At 41.4% G+C, this 26,878-nt stretch overlaps 1 protein-coding gene across 8 annotated transcripts in view; it reads left to right on the top strand.

The window, feature by feature from the left end:
• eml1 (EMAP like 1) overlaps positions 1 to 26,878 on the top strand; it is a 223,163-nt gene that overhangs the window by 25,442 nt on the left and 170,843 nt on the right. For 3 of the 8 annotated variants that reach the window (XM_073039691.1, XM_073039692.1, XM_073039689.1), the window contains exon 1: positions 7,015 to 7,183. The exons of 1 other annotated variant lie outside the window; for it this stretch is intronic. In XM_073039691.1, coding sequence (XP_072895792.1) covers positions 7,114 to 7,183 — 70 coding nt within the window. In that variant the 5' untranslated portion in view covers positions 7,015 to 7,113. Of the gene's footprint in view, positions 1 to 7,014; positions 7,184 to 26,878 lie in introns of those variants that run through there. 4 more of the 8 variants (XM_073039700.1, XM_073039696.1, XM_073039695.1 and 1 more) reach the window with 2 other exon arrangements.

Raw genomic sequence — 26,878 nt, 5'->3', positions numbered from 1 at the left:
TAAATGGACACAGAGCAAATCTGAAAAATGCAACTCACTTGTTTGCAGCTCATTACAGTATCATCCATTTCCTTTGCTTTGCTCACAGAAGTGACAGAATAGGAAATTATATTCCCTCTGTATGTCCTTAAGATTTTTCATCACAGTCTGTGCAATGGGCTTACATCATTCCATCCAACTCAGAGTTTTTGTTTTAAAGGGGTGTTAGCTCTTCTTACCATGCGCAATATGATAAATTATTGACACCTACAAGATATAATATCCCATCCAATTTGCAATGAATAAACCTATTATCCCAGTGTTTGAGAAACTATCATATACTTCACACATTATTTGCAGGAGACTACTGACATTGGAAAGAAAGAGTTTTCATTTATAATTCCTAGTTTGGTTTCAAGACGGCCAGACTAAAACTGCCTTCAAAATGTAATCACTGTTGTTCGATAGATAAGACCAAGATCACAGTAATTAGCATTTATATTCACAATTCTATTATTGTAAGGTGCCCCAAGGCAAAAGGAAACATTTTCAAACAAGCATTAAAAAAGATATTATGACAAGTGATAGCTCACAAACGTAGAATGGCATTTGAAAGGAGAGTGGAAGGAAGGGAAATTTTTAATGAGGAAATAGTAGAATTTCAGGCCAAGACGGCTGAGGGCTGATTGGCAGTGCTGAGACAATAAATCAGAGTTGTACAAGGGGCAAAACTGAAAAATTCTTTTAGAAGCTTGGGGAGAGAAGATAAAAGAGACAGAAATTTTGTTTCAGAATCCGCCATCCATACACGCTGCTAACACAGGGAGATAACAATCATGTACAGCTGTGTACAGGACATGGCTGAATATCACTTCCATGAAATTCATTAATACATGCATGGCCCACAAATGGTTTGCCACTTCCATCAAAGCAGACTTTCAATATGAAGCTCTGCTTCGGTGAAACTTAAAGGAGACATGCCTGAAGAGACCATTGTCCAAAATGCCTTTAAATTAAAAAACTTACTTCTTACTGAGGACATCCTTTGTGACAAAGGCTTTCCTTCAGTCATTTAGAACCCTGATCCTATTTATAAATGACCATTGCCACCCTAGGCCACCCAACCAACGTCACTCACCTTGCAGTTGATGCCCCAACGCTCACCTAACCGCTCGATCCTACACTCCTGCATGAGGCCCACTCCAGCCCTGTGACCTACCTGCATTCCTCAAGCCATTCCAACACTTCCAGGACCTTAAATCAAATGCTTCGGTCCACCACACGCAGCGCAGTAATGTGACTCTCAGTTAATGTGACAATTTTCCAGGTCAGGGAGTGGTGACATCTCACATTTGACAGAAAGTGCATTTGGTCCATTAAAATTAAATCGTCCCTTTATCGGATATTCTTTGAATGATTCCAAAATTGGTTTCTAAAGTTAGATTTCCAGGCTTCTATCGAAGATTTTTGAAATTGGTCTTGGGCACCATTGTCCGTCTCTGATTTTGACACGCTAATACTCTCTGCATGTCTACATATAGTGAGTATGTTCCCTTATACTTTTTGAGATGCATAACTGAAAACAAACTTTTCATACATGTCAGTCGTCTTATTCCATGAATTTATCCAGAGGATAGTTTCTTCATTTTGAATACATTATTCATTATAACAAAATGAAGGATTTGTATTAGAGGGGATAAGCAATCTAACTTAGCCTTTGGTTGGGAATCAGACTGAAATTCAGTTATTTTGATCATTTAGTCTAATTAGCAGCATAATTGCCTGATGCCCTGCCATCCACAAAATCTCCTTATGTTGGTGCTATATTGAAACTTGAGTTTTTGAAGATTTGGAATTATTAGCAGCATTCTGAACAGAGCAATGTAACAGCTCTGAGTGTTACACTGTTAAAGTGAAATATTAGCCAGAGTACAGCATTAATTGGACATTGGCAAACAACAAGGCAGAACAGTAAGTGATCAATTTGAACCGAATTAAACTAAATTCTAATCTCCTAACTCTGGTGCTATGTGAAATCTCACAGCTGTGGAAAGTTTATAAAAGACTATCGCATTGAAATTCCCAGATTGGAACTTTCCAATGGATAACATGACTCTACCTAACACAGTAGCATATTCAGAAAAGTGGAAGAAAAGGATTGCTGTGACATGGTCAAGTAAAGGAGTGCAACACATTTGACCCAGGTCACTAAAAGAATTGTAATAAACCGCATGGTTTGAATTGAGTTGCTCTGTTTTGGTCCATAAATGATACAGTACAGTTGATGAGGACTTCAAGATTATTACGTTTCAATGTGCTCAACATCATATTGAAACCCAGAAAATCTTCTTGAGTAAAGCAACAAGACAGAATTTGACTATTTTTATCTTGGACAAGTTCATCTATTCTGCAAGAGTAACTAGAAAATGTACTTCAGTAAGATACCAAAAATATAGCATTCATAAATAATGAAAGTAGAATCAGTTTGATTAAAATTAGTTCACTCTGCTAAAATTTAAAGGTTTGGGTCAGGTTAGATTTTGTACAGTACTGCTAATCTCTCTGACTCCTTCTCCCAAGAATCATAACTTGCTTGCTATGGCTGCAAGTGACTTCCTTTCCAAATGTGTTGCACTCCTTTATGGGACCATTATTGGAATTAGCCCATTATTACAGGGTGAAGTTCAGACTGACGATTGGTTTAGGTAAGAAGATATTAAGTCAGCAGCAGAGAAAAGAAAGTTGACAGGCACAAAGACAGACAAATTAGTTGCACGCCTTTTTCAAGCAGAGCATCGAGCTGGTACTGCCTGTCGTATTTCCACAGTGAGGATCTCTACTTGAGAATAAACTTGGAGCGGTTTGTCCTAAGAGCAGATGTCCTTGGGTAGGGTGAACAGCTGAAGAACAATGGCAGGAAGACAAGTGGTGGAGGAGGGGTGTCCTGAGCTGACAGCAGAGCTTTGTTGCTAGAAGGAATATTTCATCTGTTGTACCTATTCAAGCAGGCTCTGCAATGCCCAGTTTCTCATTTAATACAAGCAAGTGGCCACTGATTAGTTCAGTCAAAATGTCTCCCGTCTGCTTCGGCAGCTGCTTTAATTTTGCCTCAGACCAGAATGACGTGAGGCATTTTTGAGGAGCAAAGCATAGCATTGTGATACTGGTCAGCCAGGGGAATGAGAAATTGAGTGGGGCTTGTACACTGCATCACAGCAGACAACAGTATATAACCATATAACAACTACAGCACGGAAACAGGCCATCTTGGCCCTTCTAGTCCGTGCTGAATGCTTACTCTCACCTAGTCCCACTGACCCACACTCAGCCCATAACCCTCCATTCCTTCCCTGTCCATATACTTATCCAATTTTACTTTAAATGACAATATCGAACCTGCCTCTACCACTTCTACTGGAAGCTCGTTCCACACAGCTACCACTCTGAGTAAAGAAATTCCCCCTCGTGTTACCCTTAAACTTTTGCCCCCTAGCTCTTAACTCATGTCCTCTTGTTTGAATCTCCCCTACTCTCAATGGAATAAGCCTATCCACATCAACTCTATCTATCCCCCTCATAATTTTAAATACCTCTATAAAGTCCCCCCTCAATCTTCTACACTCCAAAGAATAAAGACCTAACTTGTTCAATCTTTCCCTGTAACTTAGGTGCTGAAACCCAGGTAACATTCTAGTAAATCTTCTCTGTACTCTCTCTATTTTGTTGATATCTTTCCTATAATTCGGTGACCAGAACTGTACACAATACTCCAAATTCAGCCTTACCAATGCCTTGTACAATTTTAACATTACATCCCAACCCCAATACTCAATGCTCTGATTTATAAAGGCCAGCATACCAAAAGCTTTCTTCACCACCCTATCCACATGAGATTCCACCTTCAGGGAACTATGCACCAATATTCCTAGATCACTCTGTTCTACTGCATTCTTCAATGTCCTACCATTTACCATGTATGTCCTATTTGGATTATTCCTACCTAAATGTAGCACCTCACACTTATGAGCATTAAACTCCATCTGCCATTGTTCAGCCCACTCTTCTAACTGGCCTAAATCTCTCTGCAAGCTTTGAAAACCTACTTCATTATCCACAACGCCACTTACCTTAGTATCATCTGCATACTTACTAATCCAATTTACCACCCCATCATCCAGATCATTAATGTACATGACAAACAACTTTGGACCCAGTACAGATCCCCGAGGCACACCACTAGTCACCAGCCTCCAACCTGACAAACAGTTATCCACCACTACCATCTGGCATCTCCCATCCAGCCACTGTTGAATCCATTTTTTCTTCAGCTTCAGAAAATTTATTCCTTCCAATTTTTTTGAGATGTGATCAATTAAAAATTTCAAAACTCAGTATCTCAGTATTGCGGAGATATACAGTATGTTCGATGTATAGGAAGAAAGTAATTGGACAGAGTGAAATAACATGATGCTTGTGTTTTAGCAATTCTCATTGTTTTTTTAGTAATTCATCATATTCTTGGTACTACGTGCCATTAGAAATAAGAACCCACATCCTTTCCCCCCAAAAAAGATATATATAAGAAATAGTTAGTTTTCTTTACATTCATAACGTTGTTCAGTCTATACCTTTGTAGTGTTATGCGGCTGATGAATTTGTAGTGTTAGCACATTCGATGTACAAGGGACCACTGCCACATGTGGCCATTTTGGACGATACAAACTTCAAGTGTTAGAGAGGATTGAGGCCCTTACTGTCCAGTGGTAGCAGGACTTTAGACTGCAGTCCTTCTTCACAGAGCCTTTCTGCTGGCTGCACCAGGCTTTAGTGTGTTCTTCGGCCAGTAGTCCTGTAGCCTGAAGTGTGCAGGTGGCAGCATTTGCTTATAGACATCTTGGACTAGAAGGTCACAAGTTTTTGGCAGACCAGAGCATATCTTTCACCAGGATGATCTTCCAGCAGCACTTGACGTTTGGTTAACTGGGAACATTCCCTCTTACATCGGGGAATCCCCTGGTACTTAGCTGCTTAGCTTGTTCCTCAAGAAAGGAACCCTGCATCCACCTCTATGCTCCTGCGATTTGCATCAGTGCAATTTTATCAAGGATAGATTTTAAGGGTCATGAAGCCATTGCAATCCAAAGTTAAGGTAGTGTTTATGGATTTCAGTAAGGCATTTGATAAGGTTCCCCATGTGAGGCTCATTCAGAAGTAACAAGGCATGGGATCCAAGGAGACCTTTCTTTGTGAATCCAGATTTGCCTTACCCACAGAAGGCAAAGGGTGGTTGTAGATAGTTCGTATTCCGCATGGAGGTCGGTGACCAGTGGTGTTCTGCAGGGATCTGTTCTGTGACCCCTCCTCTTTTTATAAATGACCTGGATGAGGCATTAGAAGACTGGGTTAGTAAGTTTGCTGATGACACAATAGTTGGGAGGTGTTGTGGATAGTCTGGAAGGTTGGCAGAGGTCACAGTGGGACATCGATAGGATGCAGAACTGGGTTGAGAAGTGGCAGGAAAGTGTGAAGTGGTTCGTTTCAATAGGTCAAATTTGAATTCAGAATATTAATGACTCTTGGACAGTGTGGACGATCAATGAGGTCTTGGGGTCCATGTCCATAGGAGACTCAAAGACGCTGCATAGGTTGACAGTGTTGTTAAGAAGGCATATGGTGTGTTAGCCTTCATCAACCATGGGATTGAGTTCAAGGGCCGTGAGGTAATGTTACAGCTGTATAAGACCTTAGTTGGACTCCACTTGGAGTACTGTGTTCAGTTCTGGTCGACACATTACAAAGGAAGGAAGTAGATACTATAGAAAGGGTGCAGAGGGGATTTACAAGGATGTTGCCTGGATTGGAGAGCACGCCTTATGAGAATAGGTTGAGGGTACTTGGCCTTTTCTCCTTGGAGTGACTCAGGATGAGAGGTGACCTGAGAGAGGTGTATAAAATGTTGAGAAGCATTGATCATGTGTATAGCCAGAGGCTTTTTCCCAGGGCTGAGATGGCTAACATGAGGGGGCATAGTCTTAAGGTGCTTGGAAGTAGGTACAAGGGGGATGTCAGAGGTAAGTTTTTCCACACAGAGTGGTGTGTGGGTGGAATGCACTACCAGTGACAGTGGTAGAGGCAGATACAATAGGGTCTTTTAAGAGACTCTTAGATAGGTACATGGAGTTTAGAAAAATAGAGGGCTATGCAGTAGAGAAATTGTAGGCAGTTTCTAGAGCAGTTTATATGTTTGGCACAGTATTGTGGGCCGAAGGGCCTGTAACGAGCTGTAGATTTCTATGTTTCTAAGGTACACAGCTGCCATTATTAGTTAAATGGTGGAACATGTTCAGTAGCTGAAAGGACTTCCGTTCCTACAAAACAGAGAAAGGAAAGAAATAAGAAGAAAATTTATTGCACTGTTTGTATCTGTACAAACAACACCAATAAGGCCCTATTGGACTGAAAACCTATTAGTATCTATGGGCTGTAAAATTAACACATTATTTTGGCGTGACAGACACATATCTGGATGCACTGCAACAGCTGATAAGATAGTTGCTCTTGGAATGACAGAATTCAGTCTTTTTCAAAGTAATTTTCAAAGCTTTGTCATGTTGTGCTGTTTGCCTGATCCCTTTCTGATGAAAAAGCCTTGACCTTGCTGATTGCAGAAAGATGTCTTGTTGGGAATAAAACAGAGACTGTGGCAAGAAACCGGCTTGCATAGTTAACTGTGACTTTTCTGTCTAGTCCATCTACACACTCCTCAGATGAGCTAATTTTAATAACAAAATAATTCCACAAATAAAGCTGTAAGCTTAGAAATTCAGGAAGCAGTTGGCAGCTTGCAAATTTGCATTACCAAATAAGTTGTGCAATTGATTTATTGATTTAAAAACAGCACTTCAGAATGGTTTTCATTTCAAACTGTCATCTTAAACTGGGTCTTAATGACTTCATCATGATGTTATTACTGTCGCTTAAAAGGAGATTATGCTGAGAACATGCCTTTATTGTCCCTCCCTCTGCTATCACTGCATCTCGCTGCTTATTTAAACAAATTGTGGAAAAAAGATCACACGCAGAGTCCTATGGACTGTCCCGAATTTGGCTTCTCCAGAACCTGATTCAGGCGCAATGAATATAAAGCCAATACCAGAGGAACCGATTCAGTTGGATTACCATACAGCTCTGGAACCAACTCCAGGTTATTATTTACTTAACCCAATTTCTTGCTTTGGTCGGTAATTGTTGAATTATTTAAAAAGTGTTCTTATTGGGGTTTGCATGACTGAGATGTAAGTAATTTATTAGGATTAGAACTCCCATACATCTTCAACTGAACTTGTTAATAAACTATAGAAATTATTTGATTATTGTTTTAAATCACATAAATCGCATATTGTGTATTCATGAAATCATCTGCCAAAGTTACTGCGGATCAGGGCAGTGACACAGCAGAGCGGCAGACTACTGCTGATTGTTGTTGAAAGCTAATTCATCAGCAGATTCCACTTGTGCAAGGACTCAGCTGCCAAGGTGCCAATTGTCATCAGTTTGAATCTTCACACAAGAATGGCATATTTGTAAAGTGAAGAATGAAACTAATTACTCACTTTGTGGTTGATGAAGGAAAATGAAACTTGCCAAGAAGAAAATGTGCAAATTGAGTTTTTGATGCCTATGTCTTAAACCTAATCAATTATCCCAGTTTTTAAAAATCTGATATAAATTCTTGAATACAATTTCCTGCAACATAATCTCCAACATTGTGTGGCATGTCTGGAAAGTAATGTAGTTAATCCTCTTTGTGTTCAGGTGGATGAATATGCAGCTACTTTATAACACAGAAGTGCTGAATAAAATTGAACATACAATTCACAACTGCTACATTTATTCCTTTAGAAAACTGTCTAATTTTGTCAGTCTTGCTCAATGGAGATATTTATATTGTCCTGCAAAACTGTTAAAGTGCAGTTTGAAGCCCCAGTTCCAAGATGAGCAAGCATCTTCCTTCAGAGCTGATGCGTGATCTTCCTGTTCCTCTGGATATATAGAAAGTATAGAGCTCACCCAGCATTTACACCATAACCAATATAAACAAAGCAACTGGCATTTTTAATTATCTTGCACATAACTGCAAGATGGCACTGTTGAACCACAGCAATGTTCTGCGGGTTACTATGCTCACTTTGGCTGTCAAAACATGGAGGAGTTATCATAAACTCCCACAGCCCACGATCATCCTTTGATTTTCTGGATGCAGGAAAGAAACTCGGATGGTAGTTTGCCTCCCAGGTGCCAGGGTCCGGGATGTTTCAGATTGCGTCCAAGATATACTGCAGTGGGAGGGAGAACAGCCAGAGGTTGTGATACATATTGGTACCAATGACGTAGGTAGGAAAAGGGAAGAGGTCCTGAAAAAAGATTACAGGGAATAAGGAAGGAAGTTGAGAAGCAGGAAGGCAAAGGTAGTAATCTCGGGATTACTGCCTGTGCCACGCGACAGTGAGAATAGGAATAGGATGAGGTGATAAATGCGTGTCTGAGGGATTGGAGCAGAGTTCAGGGATTCAGATTTCTGGATCATTGGGACCCCTTTTGGGGTGGGCGTGACCTGTACAAAAAAGACAGGTTGCACTTGAATCCCAGGGGGACCAATATCCTGGTGGGCAGGTTTGCTAAGGCTACTGGGGAGAGTTTAAACTAGGATTGTTGTGGGGTGGGAAGTGAACTGAAGAGACTGGGGAAGAGGAGGTTGGCTCACAAATAGAGAAAGCTTGTAGACAGTGCGAGAGGGAGGATAGACAGGTGATAGAGAAGGGACACACTCAGACCGAAGGCTTGAGATGTGTCTATTTTAATGCAAGGAATGTTGTGAACAAAGCGGATGAACTTAGAGCATGGGTCGGTACTTGGAGATATGATGTGGTGGCCATTACAGAGACTTGGATGGCTCAGGGACAGGATTGGTTACTTCAAGTACCGGGTTTTAGATGTTTCAGAAAGGACAGGGAAGGAGGCAAAAGAGGTGGAGGCATGGCACTGTTGATCAGAGATAGTGTCACGGCTGCAGAAAAGGTGGACGCCATGGAGGGATTGTCTACGGAGTTTCTGTGGGTGGAGGTTAGGAACAGGAAGGGGTCAATAACTTTACTGGGTGTTTTTTATTGGCCGCCCAATAGGAACAGGGATATCAAGGAGCAGATAGGGAAACAGATCCTGGAAAGGTATAATAATAACAGAGTTGTCGTGATGGGAGATTTTAATTTCCCAAATATCGACTGGCATTTCCCTAGAGCGAGGGGTTTAGATGGGGTGGAGTTTGTTAGGTGTGTTCTTGACACAGTATGTGGATAAGCCTACAAGAGGAGAGGCTGTACCTGATTTGGTATTGGGAAATGAACCTGGTCAGGTGTCAGATCTCTCAGTGGGAGAGCATTTTGGAGATAGTGATCATAATTCTGTCTCCTTTACAATAGCATTGGAGAGAGATAGTAACAGACAAGTTAGGGAAACATTTAATTGGAGTAAGAGGAACTATGAGGCTATCAGGCAGGAACTTGGAAGCATAAACTGGAAACAGATGATCTCAGGGAAATGTACGGAAGAAATGCGGCACACGTTCAGGGGATATTTGCGCGGTGTTCTGTGTAGATATTTCCAATGAGACAGGGAAAGGATGGTAGGGTACAGGAACTGTGATGTACAAAGGCTGTTTTAAATCTAGTCAAGAAGAAAAGAGCTTACGAAAGGTTCAAAAAACTAGGTAATGATAAAGATCTAGAAGATATTAAGGCTAGCAGGAAGGAGCTTAAGAATGAAATTAAGAGAGTCAGAAGGGGCCATGAGAAGGCCTTGACAGACAGGATTAAGGAAAACCCCAAGGCATTCTACAAGTATGTGAAGAGCAAGAGGATAGATGTGAGAGAATAGGACCAATCAAGTGTGACAGTGGAAAAGTGTGCATGGAACGGAGGAGGAGATGGCTGAGTCCGTAACATCAAGCATCAAGTTGGATAAGTCACTGGGTCCGGATGAGATGTACCCCAGGCTACTGTGGGAAGTGAGGGAGGAGATTGCTGAGCCTCTGGCGACAATCATTGCATCACCAATGAGGACGGGAGAGGTTCTGGTGGATTGGAGGGTTGCGGATGTTGTTCTTTTATTCAAGAAAGGGAGTAGAGATAGCCCAGGAAATTATAGACCAGTGAGTCTTACCTCAGTGGTTGGTAAGTTGATGGAGAAGATCTTGAGAGGCAGGATTTATAAACATTTGGAGAGGTATTCAATGATTAGAAATAGTCAGTATGGCTTTGTCAAAGGCAGGTTGTGCCTTATGAGCCTGATTGAATTTTTTGAGGATGTGACTAAACACATTAATGAGTGTAGAGCCATAGATGTAGTGTATATGGATTTTAGCAAGGCATTTGATAAGGTACCCCATGCAAGGCTTATTGAGAAAGTAAGGAGGCATGGGATCCAAGGGAACATTGCTTTGTTGATCCAGAACTGGCTTGCCCACAGAGGCAAAAAATGGTTGTAGATGGGTCATATTCTGCATGGTGGTCGGTCACTGGTGGGGTGTCTCAGGGATCTGTTCTGTGACCCTTACTCTTCGTGATTTTTATAAATGACCTGGATGAAAAAGTGGAGGGATGGGTTTGCTGATGACACAAAGTTTGGAGGTGTTCTGGATAGTGTGGAGGGCTGTCAGAGGTTACAGCGGCACATTGATAGGATGCAAAACTGGGCTGAGAAGTGGCAGATGGCGTTCAACCCAGATAAGTGTGAGGTGGTTCATTTTGGTAGGTCAAATATGATGGCAGAATATAGTATTAATGGTAAGACTCTTGGCAGTGTGGAGGATCAGAGGGTTCTTGGGGTTTGAGTCCAGAGGATGCTCAAAGCAGCTGCGTAGGTTGACTCTATGCTTAAGGTGTATTGGTCTTCATCAATTGTGGAACTGAATTTAGGAGCCGAGAGGTAATGTTGCAGCTATATAGGACCCTGGTTAGTTGACATAGAGTACTGTGCTCAGTTCTGGTCACCTCACTACAGGAAGGATGTGGAAGCCATAGAAAGGGTGCAGAGGAAATTTACAAGGATATTGCCTGGATTGGGGAGCATGCCTTATGAGAATAGGTTGAGTGAACTCGGTCTTTTCTCCTTGGAGCAATGGAGGATGAGAGGTGACCTGATAGAGGTGTATAAGATGATGAGAGACATTGATAGTGTGAATAGTCAGAAGCTTTTTCCCAGAAATATCTCCAAAATGCTCTCCCACTGAGAGACATCATATAGAAGAAAAATAAATAAATAATTTACAGTATATGTATATTGAGTAGATTAAAAATTATGCAATAACAGAAGTAATATTTATTAAAAAAGTGAGGTTGTGTTCAAGGGTTCAATGTCCATTTGGGAATCGAATGGCAGAGGGGAAGAAGCTGTTCCTGAATCGCTGAGTGTGTGCCTTCAGGCTTCTGTATCTCCTACTTGATGGTAACAATGAGAAAAGGGCATGCCCTGGGTGCTGGAGGTCCTTAATAATGGTCCTTTCTGAAACACCACTCCATGAAGATGTCCTGGGTACCTTGTAGGCTAGTGCCCAAGATGGAGCGGATTAAATTTATGACCCTCTGAAGCTTCTTTTGGTCCTGTGCAGTAGCTTCCACCCCGCCCCCCCCCCCCCCCATACCAGGCAGTGATGCAGCCTGTCAGAATGCTCTCCACAGTACATCTATAGAAGTTTTTGAGTGTTGAGAGGATCCCTACCACCCATCCCACCATCTCTTTGACCCTCTACTGTCAGGAATATCAGGACTAGGACTGGGTAACAGCTTCTTACCCAGGCTGTAAAACAAATGAATACCCTGCCACCACTGAGATCTCGCCACCAGGACAAAGAGCTGTTTACTGTTTATCTGTGCTGTGCACTTCACATGCATTTTGAATTATATTCAGTTTTATTTGTGGTGGTATTTTCTTTTATGTGCTATGTGTGATATATTTATTATGGGTAAACTGTGGTTCGGAGCGATGTTGCTTCGCTTGGTTGTATATCTCTACAGTCAGATGACAATAAACTTGAGCTTGAGCTTATGGATTTCATTCAGAGGTACTTCGCACAGACCAGGAACTTTCCCAGAGTGTTGAAGAGAAGGGAGACAGATCTCCCCATTCAAACACTACCACGCTCCACTTTCTACAAGCAGTAATAAGATAATTATGTTCAAAGTTCAAGTAAATTTGTTATCAAAGTTCATATATGTCACCATATCCAACCCTGAGTTGCGTTTTCTTACGGGCATGCTCAATAAATCCATTGTAGAATAATAACCATAACAGAATCAATGAAAGACTACACCAACTGGGGTGTTCAATCAATGTGCAAAAGACAATGAACAGTGCAAATACGAAAAGAAAAAATAAATAACATAAGCAATAAATATCAAGAACGTGAGATAAAGAGTTCTTGAAAATGAGTCCATAGACTGTGGGAACATTTCAATGATGGAGAAGTAAAGTTGAATGAAGTTATCCCCTCTGGTTCAAGAGCCTGATGGTTCAGGGATAATAACTGTTCCTGAACTTGCTGGTGTGAGCCCTGAGGCTCCTGTACCTTCATCCTGATGGCAGCAGTGAGAAGAGAGCATGACCTGGGTGTTGGGGAATCTCTGATGATGGATGCTGATTTCCTGTGACAGCATTTCATGTAGATGTACTCAATGGTGGGGAGGGATTTCCATTCAAGGGCATTGGTGTTTCCATACCAGGCTGTGATGCAACCAGTCAATATATACTCAACCACACTTCTGTAGAAGTTTGCCAAAGTTTTAGATGTCATGTTGAATCTTCACTAACTCCAGAGAGGCACCATTCACCTTGGCACCTGTTCCTCATGGGGAGGGGAGGTGTGTCAAATCGTGCACAGAAGACATTCAGCACATCAGGAAGGGATTCCTGAAAGAAATTCTATAAATTACCTTTATTTTCATTGTGCAGTGCAATAGTATTTGGTTTTAGTGAAAGGAGAATATGACTTAAATAAGATTAATTGTTTGAGCTGTCATCTTGTGTGGGGAAGCTTGGGAATCCCCCAGTTTAGTTCTTTGTCTGTAGCTTACATGACTTTTCTCATCTTCTGCTGACTTATTGCCTCTTGGATTCAAATTCCATACCAGGGATTTGAAATGAGCACCAAGGATTCCAAGCACAAAACCCTGTCATTGTTAGCACCAACTATTTCCACCTCTGCACCTCCTTCTGACGTCAGCCTGAGCTCAGCTCACTGAATGCCTTATAAAAGACATCATTACCATCAGATGTGTTCAGTGCGCTCCCAAGTAGATTCTCTCTTTCTCCCTTTCCAAAAACTCTGCTCTTCACAAAAATATAGATCTGGTTTCCATGGCACTGGCTGTAGAAATCCAAAGGTCCCAAAGCTTGCAGTGCCCTGTGGATCTAGGTCATAATGGTTCATTGTAACACAAAGTTCCATTCACACATTACGTTTCATTTATTTTTTTAATTTAGAGATACAGCTTGGTTACAGGCCCTTCCATACCAACTACACCTATGTACACAATTAACCTCCTAACCAGTATAGTTAACCATACAGTCACTGGGAGAACATACAAACTCCTTACAGACAGCGGTGGGGATTGAACCTCTGTCAAGGGTACTGTAAAGAAATGTGCTAACCACTACACTACTGTACTCCCCACGTCTCAGCTTACTGACCTTAGCTCCCAATTTCACAGTGTGCTGGTTTTATTTTGCCTCTGTTTTGAAGTTCTGTGACTCCGTGCTCCCTTATCTTGGCAATTCCCTCCTGATATTCAACCTTTCTAGATCTGTATGTTGTTCCAGTTCTGGTTTCTTGATCATTCAAAATTTAATGGCTCACCATTGGTAGCTGCATTTCAGCTGCCAAAGGCACTGGTTGTGAAATCTTGTTCATCAACCATTTGATCTGCAACCTTTCTCTCAGCTTGAAGGTGCTGCTTTATTTCTTTAACTGAAAGTTTAGCCCATTTGCACTGGTTTCTTCAATATGCAGTTAGAATTTGCTCCCTGCAGATTTTTTTCACCATCAATATGCTTTATAAAAGCTGGTTGTTGTTGTTTTTGTTATCGTCATCACAGCTTTGAAAACGTGATCTGAATGTTTAAGAAAGAAGCTTATGTGAGGATATTGTCGTTTCTTTGAGCCTGATTAACATGAACTCAATCTGCCAGTCTTGATAATATCTCGGTATTAGACTGCTGTGCACCTTTAGTTGTATTGATTTAAGATATGCTTTGAATTCATTGAGAATTAGCAATTAACTCATAAAAAATCATTAAATATAAATGTCTCAGAGTTCTTGCTATTCCAAGAGTAAAATCCCTCACTTTAACTGTTGAGCCCAGGAAAAAGGCTAGACTACGAAGCTGAGGATTTGAGTAAGGCTACATCAAACACCTAATGCAATATATTGTGATGTTTCCTTGTGATTAAAAAGTCGGCAAGGCCATTTAATGCTGCTTGATACACAAGTAGAGTCAGCAAAGACCTAACTCTGAATCCGGGAGGATTACATTCCCTTTATATCACACTGGGATGATCTGACTGAGATCTACATTGGCACTGCAAGTATAATTGGGATTGTGGAGGTTTTGAACAACTTCAGCCAGTTCCATGGAGACCAGATTAATAGGCCTCACTTATTCACAATGGTGAAGCAACTGCTAGGAAGGACCAAAACTCGATTGATGTTTGACCAGTTTCCATTATTCAGAACTCAATTGGGAACAGTACTAACGCCGTCCTGTTCACTAACTCTCTCAAATTAGGCTGCCTCCCAAATAATGGGCAGACAGAAATAATTGGCATCTGGAAGTCAACCAAATGTACTAGCAGCCAGCCATGACAACAAGTAGAAAGAAATTGGCTCATAATCACTTGTTTTTGAAGTTGAGGCTCATGAGTAAACTTCAGATGTTAGTTAGGCATTGAGAGATAATACTTTTTAATAAAGAGAATTTGTACTCTTGAAGTGTTGGCTACATTAAATTCAAATTAATCTCTCTGTATATTTCAAAGGAGAAAACTTGTAGATATGACCTTAAGTCACAGAATCGTCTCTTTTTTATTTGAAGGGAACAATATGAAGGAGCAAGTGTGTTAAATATTATGCTTATATTTAAGTATTGCTTTAATTCTTAAACCTTTATTTCTTGCTGTGGATTGTTTGATTGTGGATTGCTGCATATGTTGGAAACGAGGTAATCATCCCCGGTTCCTGGGCACTGTATATAAAACTCCACAGTACCTAATAATGTACCTGTGTCTAATAAAGTGGCCACTGAGTGTATATTCATGATCTTCTGCTGCTGTACCCCATCCATTTCAAGGTTCAATGTGTTGTGTGTTCAGAGATGCTCTTCTGCACACCACTGTTGTAACACATTGTTATTTGAGTTACAGTCGGCTTGAACCATTCTGGCCATTCTCCTCTGACCTCTCTCATTAACACAGAGCCACCACTCACTGGATTTTTTTTTGTTTATTCACATCATTCTCTGTAAACTCAGAGACGGTTTTGCGTGAAAATTCCAGGAGATCAGCAGTCTCTGAGATACTCAAACCACCCTGTCTGGCACCAACAATCATTCCATGGTCAAGTTCATTTAGATCACATTTCTTCCCCATTCTGATGTTTGGTCGGAACAACAACTGAACCTCTTGACCATGTCTGCATGCTTTTATGCATTGAGTTGCTGCCACGTGATTGGCTGATTAGAGATTTGCATTAACGAGCAGCTGTATAGGTGTACCTAATAAAGTGGCCACTGCATGTGTCAGGCGACTACTATTTATCAATATAGTACAGCTTCACCGTGTAAAAGTGCAATGTAACTTCAGATAGGTATGAGAATACACATTCCATATTGGAAACTCATTTAGGGTAGAAAATTCGCGCACTGTGATCGGTGCGAGTTGAATATTATGCTGCACCTTCACAATAGTTCTCCATGTCTCCCACCCCCAATCTCTGTTCATTAATCCTATCCTCCAACTACCCACCCAAGCTGAATTTTAACCTTCACCCCATACTGTTTGGCCGCTTCCTAATCACCAAGCTGAATTCAAGCTTGTCTGGTGTATTGAACTTTTCACAACCGATACTCAGCCCTGACCAGGTCTCAGTTCAGACAGGAGCTAATTAAGTTCACAGATGGGAGCCCATAACCAAAATTAACATTGGTACACCACTGCTGCGACATCCAGTGCACATGTTACAACATACCAGAGTTTCTCAGCTTTCCTACATTGATAAGAGTCTGTGCAAAAATGGACTTAAAAAATGATCTCACTAACACCGATAGCTATATGTAATTGGCAAAGCTTGCCTTTTCATAAAGTAAAATTTCAAGAACAAGGATCCAGTTTTGAAATATAAAATTAGATTGGCTTATCCTGCTATGTTTAAAAACAAGAAGACAATCAAGTTCTTTGTAGTTTTTAATGTTAAGAATTATTAGTTAAGATCTGAGCCAAGATGTGAAATCAAATTGCATGACATTTGGTTCATTTCCCCCTTCAGCACTCTGTTTTGTAACTGTGTCATAGCAACAGCCTTTTCATTGCTCCAAAATGTTACTATGCAAAGTTATTACCAGGGAAACGGCGAGAAACATAAACAGAAAGTCACGGAGAACACTGCTTTATCAGCACATGTTAATCAAGTTCACCAATACTCTGTAACATAAATGGCAGCTCTCCTGGATGTGAGGGTGTACAGTATTAATTTTTGTTTCTCCCTATATAATATTCCAGAAATATAGAATTGTGCAGGACAGAAACAGGGGCTGCTCGTTACCCAGGCTTCAAAGGTTACAAAGGTACATTTAATGTCAGAGAAATGTATACAATACGCATCCTGAAATGCTTTGTCTTCGCAACCATCCACGGAAACAGAGGAGTGCCCCAAAGAATGAACGACAGTTAAATGTAAGAACTCCAAATCCTCGCCCCTCCCCCACGTAAGCAGCAGCAAAGCGATGATCCCCCCCCCCCCACCAAAAAAAATCATTGGTGCCCCCTCAAGTGTGCAGCAAAGCATCAATAAAGACACAGGCCTGCAGTACCCCAAAGGCTACTCGTTCACCAGGTATTCAACATACCACAGGCTCTCTCCCTCCCTAATAAGGGAAAAGGAGGTGTCCTGGTTTCACAGTGAAATGGGGCTTGCCTGCATACTTTGCACAATTGCCCAATGACTTTAAATATTCGGGTAGAGGACTGCAAAATATTGTGTTATAGACATGTACAGTTATTGGATTTTGAATTGCTTTTTTTAGCTCAACCATATAGTTAAGGAGACTGATAGGTGAGATGCTCAGGACAGAGATCATGGAAATTGTCTTCATCATCTGCTGCTGCATTCACTTTCTTATCCATTTATTTACCCACTTGTATTTCCCAGCTTCTTTAAACATTCCCATAATCACACATTCCCCATCTTCACACTAAAATTCATGATTACTCTTCCACTCAGACCCTGATCATCTTTAGCCTATTCTTTTTCACTCCTTTTCCTCCACTTGTATTCATCACCTCATTCTGACTCATTCCTTTTCTTCCTCAGAGGCTGATCTTTACACACCACTTTGCCTTGAGGAGAGTTCCAAAGGCTCATAAATCTTTAAGGGCAAAAGCAAAAAGTCACCTTGTCTCTGCTAGAAATGGATGGACCCTGATGTTAAAACAGTGACCCACTGTTTCAAAATTCTCCCACGACCGGGAACCTTTGCTCCATTTCCATTATTTTTATAGAAAATTCCACATTTTCACTTCTAATACTCTGTTTGCCAGATGTTTGCCTACTCAACTAATCTATCCACTTGCATTATTCTTAACATCTCTTCCCAGCACACATTTCCTGATGACAGAAATGTAAGTGAAAAAGTAGAAGCCATAAAAGTAGAGGCTATCATTCAAATCTTTTGTATAAATTGGAAAATATGCAGCCCCAGCATAGATGGTGAAGGGTTTCGGCCTGAAACGTTGACTGTACTCTTTTCCATAGATGCTGCCTGGCCTGCTGAGTTCCTCCAGCATTTTGTGTGTGTTGCTTGGATTTCCAGCATCTGTAGACTTTTTTCTTGTTTGTCTTTCTATCTTTAAATAGCAGGGAGGGTTTAAACTAATTTGATAGGGGGATGGGAACCAGAGTGATAGGGCTGAGAAGGGTTAAACAGAAATAAATCAAAGATTGTGTGCAACAGAGATGATAGAAAGGACAGGCAGGAGATGAGGCATAATCACAGCCAGTGGGATGGGTTACAGGGCAATAGAGGTGTGATGCAGTTAAAACAGAAAGCAACAAATACTGGACTGAAAATGTTGTATTTGAATGCACTCAGCATAAGAAATAATGTGGACGATCTTGAAATTCAGCTACAAATTGACAAGTATGAAGTTGTGGCCATCTCTGAAACTTGGCTAAAGGATGGCTGCCATTGGGAGCTGAACGTCCAAGGATATACGGTGTATCGGAAAGATACGTTAGTAGGCAGAGGGGGTGGTGTGGCCCTGTGTATAAGAAATAATATTAAATCATTAGAAAGGGATGACTTAGGATTAGAAGGTGTAGAGTCTCTATGGGTCGAGTTGAGAAATGACAAGGGTAAAGGACCCTAATGGAAGTTGTATACAGGCCTCCAAACAGTAGCTAGGATGTGGATTACAAATTACAGCAGGAAACAGAAAAGACATGTCATGATAATCATTGGGGATTTTAACATGAGAGTGGATTGGGAAAACCAGGCCAGTACTGGACCTCAAGAGAGAGAATTTGTAGAATGTCTAATGGATGGCTTTTTAAAACAGCTTGTTGTTGAGCCCACTAGGGGAATCGGCTCTGCTGGACTGGGTGTTATGCAGTGATCTGTAGGTGATATGAAAGCTTAAGGTTAAGGAACCCTTAGGGAAGGAACAGTGATCACAATATGATCGAGTTCACATTGAAACTTGAAAGGGAAAAGATAACATCTAATGTGTTGGTATTTCAGTGGAATAGAGGGAATTACAATGGCATGAGAGGGGAACTGGCCAAAGTTGACTGGAAAGGGACACCAGCAGGAAGGACAACAGAGCAGCAATGGTGGAGTTTCTGCAAAAAATGAGGGAAATGCAAGACAGGTATATTCCTATTAAAAAGAAATTTTTGAATAGAAGAAGGACACTACTGTGGCTGACAAGTGAACTCAGAGCCAAAGTAAAAGCAAAAGAGAGGGTATACAAGGAAGCAAAAGCTAGAGGGAAGATGAAGGATTGGGAAGCTTTTAAAAACCTGCAGAAGGAAACTAAGAAGGTCATTAGGAAGGAAAAGATGAATTATGAAAGGAAGCTGGTGACTAATATCAAAGAAGATACTAAAAGCTTCTTTAATTATATAAAGGGTAAAAGAGAGTTGAGGGTAGATATAGGACCAATAGAAAATGATGCTGGAGATATTATAGAGAGACGCAGAGGTGGCAGAGGAACTGAATGTGTATTTTGCATCAGTCTTCACAGTGGAAGATATCTGCAGTATACCGGACATTCAGGAGTGTCAGGGAAGTGAAGTATGTGCAGTGAAAATTACGACCGAGAAGGTGCTCAGGAAGCTTTATGGTCTGATGGTGGATAAATCTCCTGGACCTGATGGAATGCACCCTTGGGTTCTAAAGAAAGTAGGTGGAGAAATTACGGAGGCATTAACAATGATCTTTCAAGAATCAATAGATTCTAGCATTGTACTGGATGACTGGAAAATTGCAAATGTTACTCTGCTATTTAAGAAGGGTGGGAGGCTGCAGAAAGGAAACTATAGACCTGTTAGCCTAACATCAGTGGTTGGGAAGTTGTTGGAATCGACTGTTAGGGATGAGATTAACAAATACCTGGAGGCACATGATAAGATAGGTCAAAGGCAGCATGGTTTCCTGAAAGGAAAATTCTGCCTGACAAACCTACTGCAATTTTTTGAGGAAATTACAAGCAGGGTAGACAAAGGAGATGCCGTAGATGTGGTGTACTTGGATTTTCAGAAGGCCTTTGACAAGGTGCTGCACATGAGGCTACTTAGCAAGATAAGAGCCTATGGAATTGCAGGCGATTTACTAGCATGGGTGGAGCATTGGCTGATCGGCAGAAAACAGAGAGGGGGAATAAAGGGATCCTATTCTGGCTGGCTGCCGGTTACCAGTGGAGTTCCATAGGGGTCGGTGTTGGGACTGCTGCTTTTTCCAATGTATGTCAATGATTTGGACTATGGAATTAATGGATTTGTGGCTATATTTGCCGATGATACAAAGATAGGTGGAGGAGTGGGTAGTGTTGAGGAAACAGAGAGCCTGCAGAGATACTTAAATGGCTTAGGGGAATGGGCAAAGAAGTGGCAAATGAAATACAACTTTGGAAAATGAATGGTCATGTACTTTGCTGGAAGATATAAACGGTCAGTCTATTTTATAGATGGGGAGAGAATTCAAAATGCAGAAATGCAAAGGGACTTGGGAGTCCTTGTGCAGGATTCCCTAAAGGTAACCTCCAGGTTGAGTCGGTGGAGCAGAAGGCAAATGCAATGTTGGCATTCATTTCTAGAGGTATAGAATATAAGAGCAGGGATGTGTTGTTGAGGCTCTATAAGGCACTCATGAGACCACACTTGGAGTATTGTGTGCAGTTTTGGGCTCATTATTTTAGAAAGGATATACTGACATTGGAGAGGGTTCAGAGAAGATTCATGAGAATGATTCCAGGAATGAAAGGGTTACTGTATGAGGACCGTCTGGCAGCTCAAGAGGCTGTATTCCCTGGAGTTCAGGAGAATGAGGGGGGAGTCTCATAGAGACATTCCGAATGTTAAAAGGCCTGAACAGATTAGATATTTCAAAGTTATTTCCCATGGTAGGGGAGTCTAGGACAAGAGGGCACGACTTCAGGATTGAAGGACATCCATTTAGAACTTTGAGAACATTGCTCACTGCAACAGGTATTTCCAATTCTCCTATGTACACTGCCAAGGACTACCATTTTCCACAGCTCACACACTCCACAGCTACCTGTGTCTCAGTCACCTTGTTCTATTTCCTGTGTAAACGTTGACCTTACCGTGTCCTCCATCCTGTTATCTGTGCGTTTAATTTTCCTATGATCAGATTTGTCTCCTTTTTTTTGCCATTGTCTGTTTATTTTTACTCCAATCTTTTTGCATCCAGGCAGATTTTTACAACCAAATCATTTTCCATCTCTGACTGCAGGCTTCTGAGACTGATTGCTTGTGTCGTCCATCAGCAACGCCCAGTGCGTACATCACACATTATCTGTAAACCTGTCCAACCTTTCTAGAGGCCATATTTGTTGTTTATCGTGACTGTAAATGTCGTCAGGTGTAGTGTGGTTAGAGATAGCATCTGTATGGAGCTGAGGAATTATCAACTATAATGATCTCCAGGGATACCAGCACACTAGCAACAACAAACACGTTTATATCACACATATGATGAATATACTTTGGATGCCAATATAGCCCAGTCATAAATTCAAACATATTCTTGAAAATAAACTAGAAATAAAACACAGAAATCAGTGAAGGACTAAATTTTGACCACAGCTCATTTAACGAATATCACATGAACAAAGTTTGTATAAAATCAGATTACAAACCAAATCTTTGAGATTGGCAGCATTTCATTGTCCACTGTGTGTCGTTGGGCAATGGCCCATTTATTGGAGAGTGTGAACAGAAAGGCTCTGTAGGAAGTGTCAGAAAGTTGGCATCTCCACACAGTATCGTGCGGAGTGTTACTCCAGAAGAGCTGACATTTCTTCAGATCCCACGTAAATTAGCATCACGACTGAAAAGTACACGAGTTTGATTCATATTGAAACAGCAGTTCTTTTGTTCCAAATTCTCCCTTTTCGAGACTGCTTTTCGTACGTCTCTTTGTGCCAAACAAAATCCTGACAGAGTGACCTATCTCCAACTTTCTGTCAGTGCTGATATCGAGTTGAGCCAGGTGCAGTTGGGTGGGAGTTGCCCCTTATTCACAGCTCTCCATTCCAAACATGAGCAATGTTTAGCTTCCACTTGACAAATCCTTCAAGGGCTCCAGCTGGAGTGTGCGCCCTGCGTGTGAAGAGAGCATGAAGTCAGCTCATGTCTCTCTCTCCACAATGAGGCACAGCGTGTTGACTTTCTGGTATATCTCAGTACAAAGTAGGCTTTCTGCACTGCAAGGCAACGTGCACATGGTTTTCACCTTTCAAATTATCTATGACCCGTATCACAGAGTACAGGTGTCAAAGGTATAACATTTAGCAGTTCTTCTGATGACGTACTGGCCCAAGCACCACTTTGGGGTGTGGTTGCTCCAATCGTTTTGATGGCGGTTGGGATATTACAGCCTGAGTTATTTATTTCTGGTAGTTTTGTTAAACCTGGCTTTCCTTCTGAAGTTTTTATTTTGTTATTTTATGTTTTGTAATAAAGTCAAAGGAATTAAAATGCCAACATTCTGTATTTTATATGAGAGCATGGAATGTGGGAGTGATTAATTTGTAGCACTTGGAAGAATGGTCCATTATAGACTTTTACCAGTTTACAGGAGTCCCATTTTATTTGTAGGACTAGAACATGCTAGGCCCAGAAACTGATGAATAGCGAATGTTAATATTAATGAGATAGCACTGAATTTTTAATCTATTTTCAAATAAAAACCATCCAATATGCTGAATGAACAAAGTCACCATTAATCAGCTTTTGTTGTAAGCACATGGAAATGAGGTAAGGATATCGAGTGAGAAAGTCTTTCATTGCCAGCACTGGAGTATTGACCACTTTTGGTATTCACCTTGTAAATGTGGCAGGAGGGGCAATTTGTTTGTAAAATAGGACCTTGTGGGGCCATGTAGGAGAGGGCGTTTCTTGTGGTAGAACCTGAAACTAGGAATCATTGTTTCAAAGTAAATCTTTTTTCTGACTACTGCACATCTATGAAACTCTTCCTCGAAGGACAGGAAGTGAAGCCTTTGAATATTTCAAAGGTAGAGGTCTGTGGGCTTTTAGATATAGAAGATTCTGAAACGTTAATGGGTTAGGTAGCAATGCAAAGTTGAGGTTACTTTAAGATCAGGCCTGATCTTCTTGCTCCAGATTCCAATGTCTGCAGTCTCTTGTGTCAGCCATGATCTTGCTGACTGGTTTACATCTACATCTAACTTGTGTGGTCCAGCCGAAGGTAATGGAGCATTGCAGGGATGAATACAGCCAATAACAATGTGGTCACCACATGCAACCAAGGATGGAATTGACTCTAAACGCTATTTAATGACTTTTTGGTTAAATAGCTTGCACAATAAATCTTCTTGTTTTTAAAACAGTACATGCTGGAAACACTTAGCAGTTTTAAGAGAAACAGTGTTAACAATTCAGACCAAAGACTGCACACTGGGATAAAGGGGAGCCAAGTTAGTTGTAGGTTGCAAACAGTGGGGAAGGAATAGATCAGACAATGAGAATGTTTCTAATAAGGTGGTCGGCTCTTAATAAAGCCATCTGGTTGATACAGAATCAGAATCAGAGTCAGGTTTAATATCACCGGCATCTGTTATGAAATTTGTTAAGTTTGCTGCAGCAGTACAATGCAATACATGATAATATAGAAAAAATGTGAATTACATTAAGTGGATATTTATAAAATATGTAAATTAAATAAGTAGAGCAAAAAGAAAGGAAATAAAAAGTAGTCAGGTAGTATTCGAGGGTTCAATGTCCATTCAGAAATCAGATGGCGGAGGGGAAGAAGCTGTTCCTGAAACGTTGCGTGTTTGCATCAGGCTCCTGTAACTCCTTGCTGATGGTAGCAATGAGAAGAGGGCATGTCCTGGGTAATGGGGATGCTTAATGATAGACAATGCCTTTCTGAGGCACTGCTCCTTGAAGATGTCTTGAATACTACGGAGGCCAGTGCCCCCCCCCCCCCACACACACACACCAGATGGTGATGCAGCAAGTCAGAATGCTCTTGATGGTACATCTGTAGAAATATATACAAGTGTTTTAGGTGACATACCAAAACTCCTCAAACTCCTAATGAAATATAGCTGCTGTCTTGCCTTCTTTACAGCTGCATTGAATTGTTGGGACCAGGTTAGATCCTCAGAGATATTAATACCCAAGAACATGAAATTGCTCACTCTCTCCACTTCTGATCCCTTTATGAGAATTGGTTCATGTTCCCTCGTCCTACTCTTTCTGAAGTCCACAATCAGCTCTTTCGTCTTACTGACGTTGAGTGCAAGGCGACACCACTCAACTAACTGGTATATCTCACTCCTGTACACCCTCTCTTCACCATCTGAGATTCTAGCAACAATGGTTGTATCATCAGCAAATGTATAGATGGCATTTGATAGCCACCCAGTCATGGGTGTAGAGAGAGTAGAGCAGTACATCCCTGAGGTGTGCCCGTGTTGATTGTCAGTAAGGTGGAGATGTTATTACCAATCCGCACAGATTGGGATCTTCCGGTTACATTAACGAGGCATATTAAAGAGGGGAAACTCTCAAAGGACTTGTGAAAGCTGCGAAATGCAGGTGGCAGCTGTCAGTGTTAATGGAGAGAGTAAAACTGAGCTATGTTTTCACATGTGTGATCATGAGGAGGACAATTTAGCCTACAGAGTGTTTGCCAACTCACTAATTCTCCACATAGCATTTTCTCCACACATTTCCATCAATTTCCCTCAGAGTAAAGAGAATTTACAGTCCATCTAGTGGTCCTCCTCCTACCTGAATGAAGGCAGAGGCTAAAGATCAAGGCTCCAGAAGTGAGGACAATGAAGAAGTGGCTGCAGGAGAGTCTATGAGGCTGCTTCAGTTCAGTGGACTTGCCCATGTTTAAGGACTTGGAACAAATACACCATGGTTGACAGAGACTTTATGAAGTCAGTCGTGAATTCGTGTGTCCCCACAAGATCATTTGGAGTCTGCGCCAAGTAAAATACAAAAGATTCAGGACGACTCCACATGCCAGCTGGCAACTCTGAACCAAACTGATGTAGATGCCCCACAGGCGCAACAGGGCTTGAAAGCTACCACCTCCTATAAAGTAAAACCAAGCAAAATGACAATAAAGTTTTAATGTCAGGTGAGCTCAATGCCTTTTATGCTCTCTTTGACCAACAAAACATGGAGGCTCCTTCATGAACTCCCACAGCTCCTGACAACCCTGTGACTTCAGTCTCTGAGGCTATTATAAGGGTATCCTTCAGGAGGGGGAACCCACGGGAAGCATCTGGCCCAGACTGGGTACCTGACTGGATACTGAAGATGTGCTGATCAACTGGAGTGTTCACTGATACCTTTAACTTCTCACTTCGACCTTCTGAGGTACCCACCTGCTTCAAGCAAGCTTCAACTATACTGGTGCCCAAGAAGAACATGGCAACATGCCTCAGCGACTATTGTCCAGTAGCACTTACATCCACAGTGTTGAAATGCTTTGAGGGGTTGGTGATGAACTCCTGCCTGAAGAGCAGCTTAGCTCCTCTCCAGTTTGCCAACCATCGCAACAGGTCACGGCCGATGCCATTTAATTCGTTCTTCGTTCAACCCTGGAACATCTGGACACTGGAGATGCACACATCTGGATGCTCTTCATGACTAAAGCTCTGCACTCAACACTATCATCCCCTCAAAACTAATTAATAAGCTCCAAGACTTAGTACTCAATACATCCTTGTGCAACAGGATCCTCGATTTGCTCACTTGCAGACCCCAGTCAGTTCAGATTGGCAACAACATCTCCTCCACAATCAACAGTGCACCACAAGGCTGTGGTCTTAACCCTTGTTCTAGTTCTTTATACTTAGGACTGTGAGGCTAAGCACAGCTCCAATGCCATATTTAAGTTTTGGCCAAATCAAAGGTGGTGATGGATCAGCATACAGGAGGGAGATTGAAAATCTGGCTGCATGGCACCACAACAACAACCTCTCACTCAATATCAGCAAGACCAAGGAACGGATTATTGATTTCAGGATGAGGAGACTGGAGGTTCGTGAGCCAGTCATCATTGGGGGGGGGGGGGGGGGATATCAGAGGTGGAGAAGGTCAGCAATTTTAAATTCCTCGACATTATCAGTTCAAAGGATCTGTCCTGGGCCCAGCACATAAATGCTACCACAAAGAAAGCAGAACAGTGCCTCTACTTCCTTAGAAGTTTGTGAAGATTTGGCATGTCATCCAAAACTTCAACAAACTTCTGTAGATGTACAGTGGAGCATATACCCAGTGGTTGCGTCATAGTCAGGAATGGAAACAGCAATGTCTCAGGACCCACACCTACAGGCTCAGGAACAGTTACTATCCTTCAACCATCAGGCTCTTGAACCAGATGGGAAAACTTCACTCACCCCAACACAGAACTGTTCCCACAATCTATGGACTCAATTTCAAGGACTCTTTATCTCACGTTCCCGATATTTTTTGCTTATTTATTTATGATTATTTTGTTCTCTTTTGTACTTACACAGTTTGTTGTCTGTCTCGTTGTGTGTGCGATTTTTCATTAATTCCATGAATGTTTTGTATTTACTCGGAATCCCCACAAGAAGATGAATCTTAGGGTTGTAAATGGTGGCATACATGTACTTTGATAAAAAATTTACTTCAAACTTTAACAATTTATAGCATGTTACTCTCTTTTTAGAGACCAGGCTACATTATCGTCCATAGTCCTCTCAACAACTCAAACTCCCAAATGGTCCAATGTCGCTCCTTCCAAATCCATATTGCTTGTTTAACTTGTTATTATTCCGGACATCTTGCAGTCTCGCATACAAAAAGTATGGAGATTT

This window comes from Hemitrygon akajei, chromosome 3 (assembly GCF_048418815.1).
Source record: "Hemitrygon akajei chromosome 3, sHemAka1.3, whole genome shotgun sequence".
In the NCBI taxonomy this organism is placed as follows: Eukaryota; Metazoa; Chordata; class Chondrichthyes; order Myliobatiformes; family Dasyatidae; genus Hemitrygon; species Hemitrygon akajei.
The sequence above is the reverse complement of the archived record's forward strand: the minus strand, read 5'-3'. Positions and strand labels throughout refer to the sequence as shown.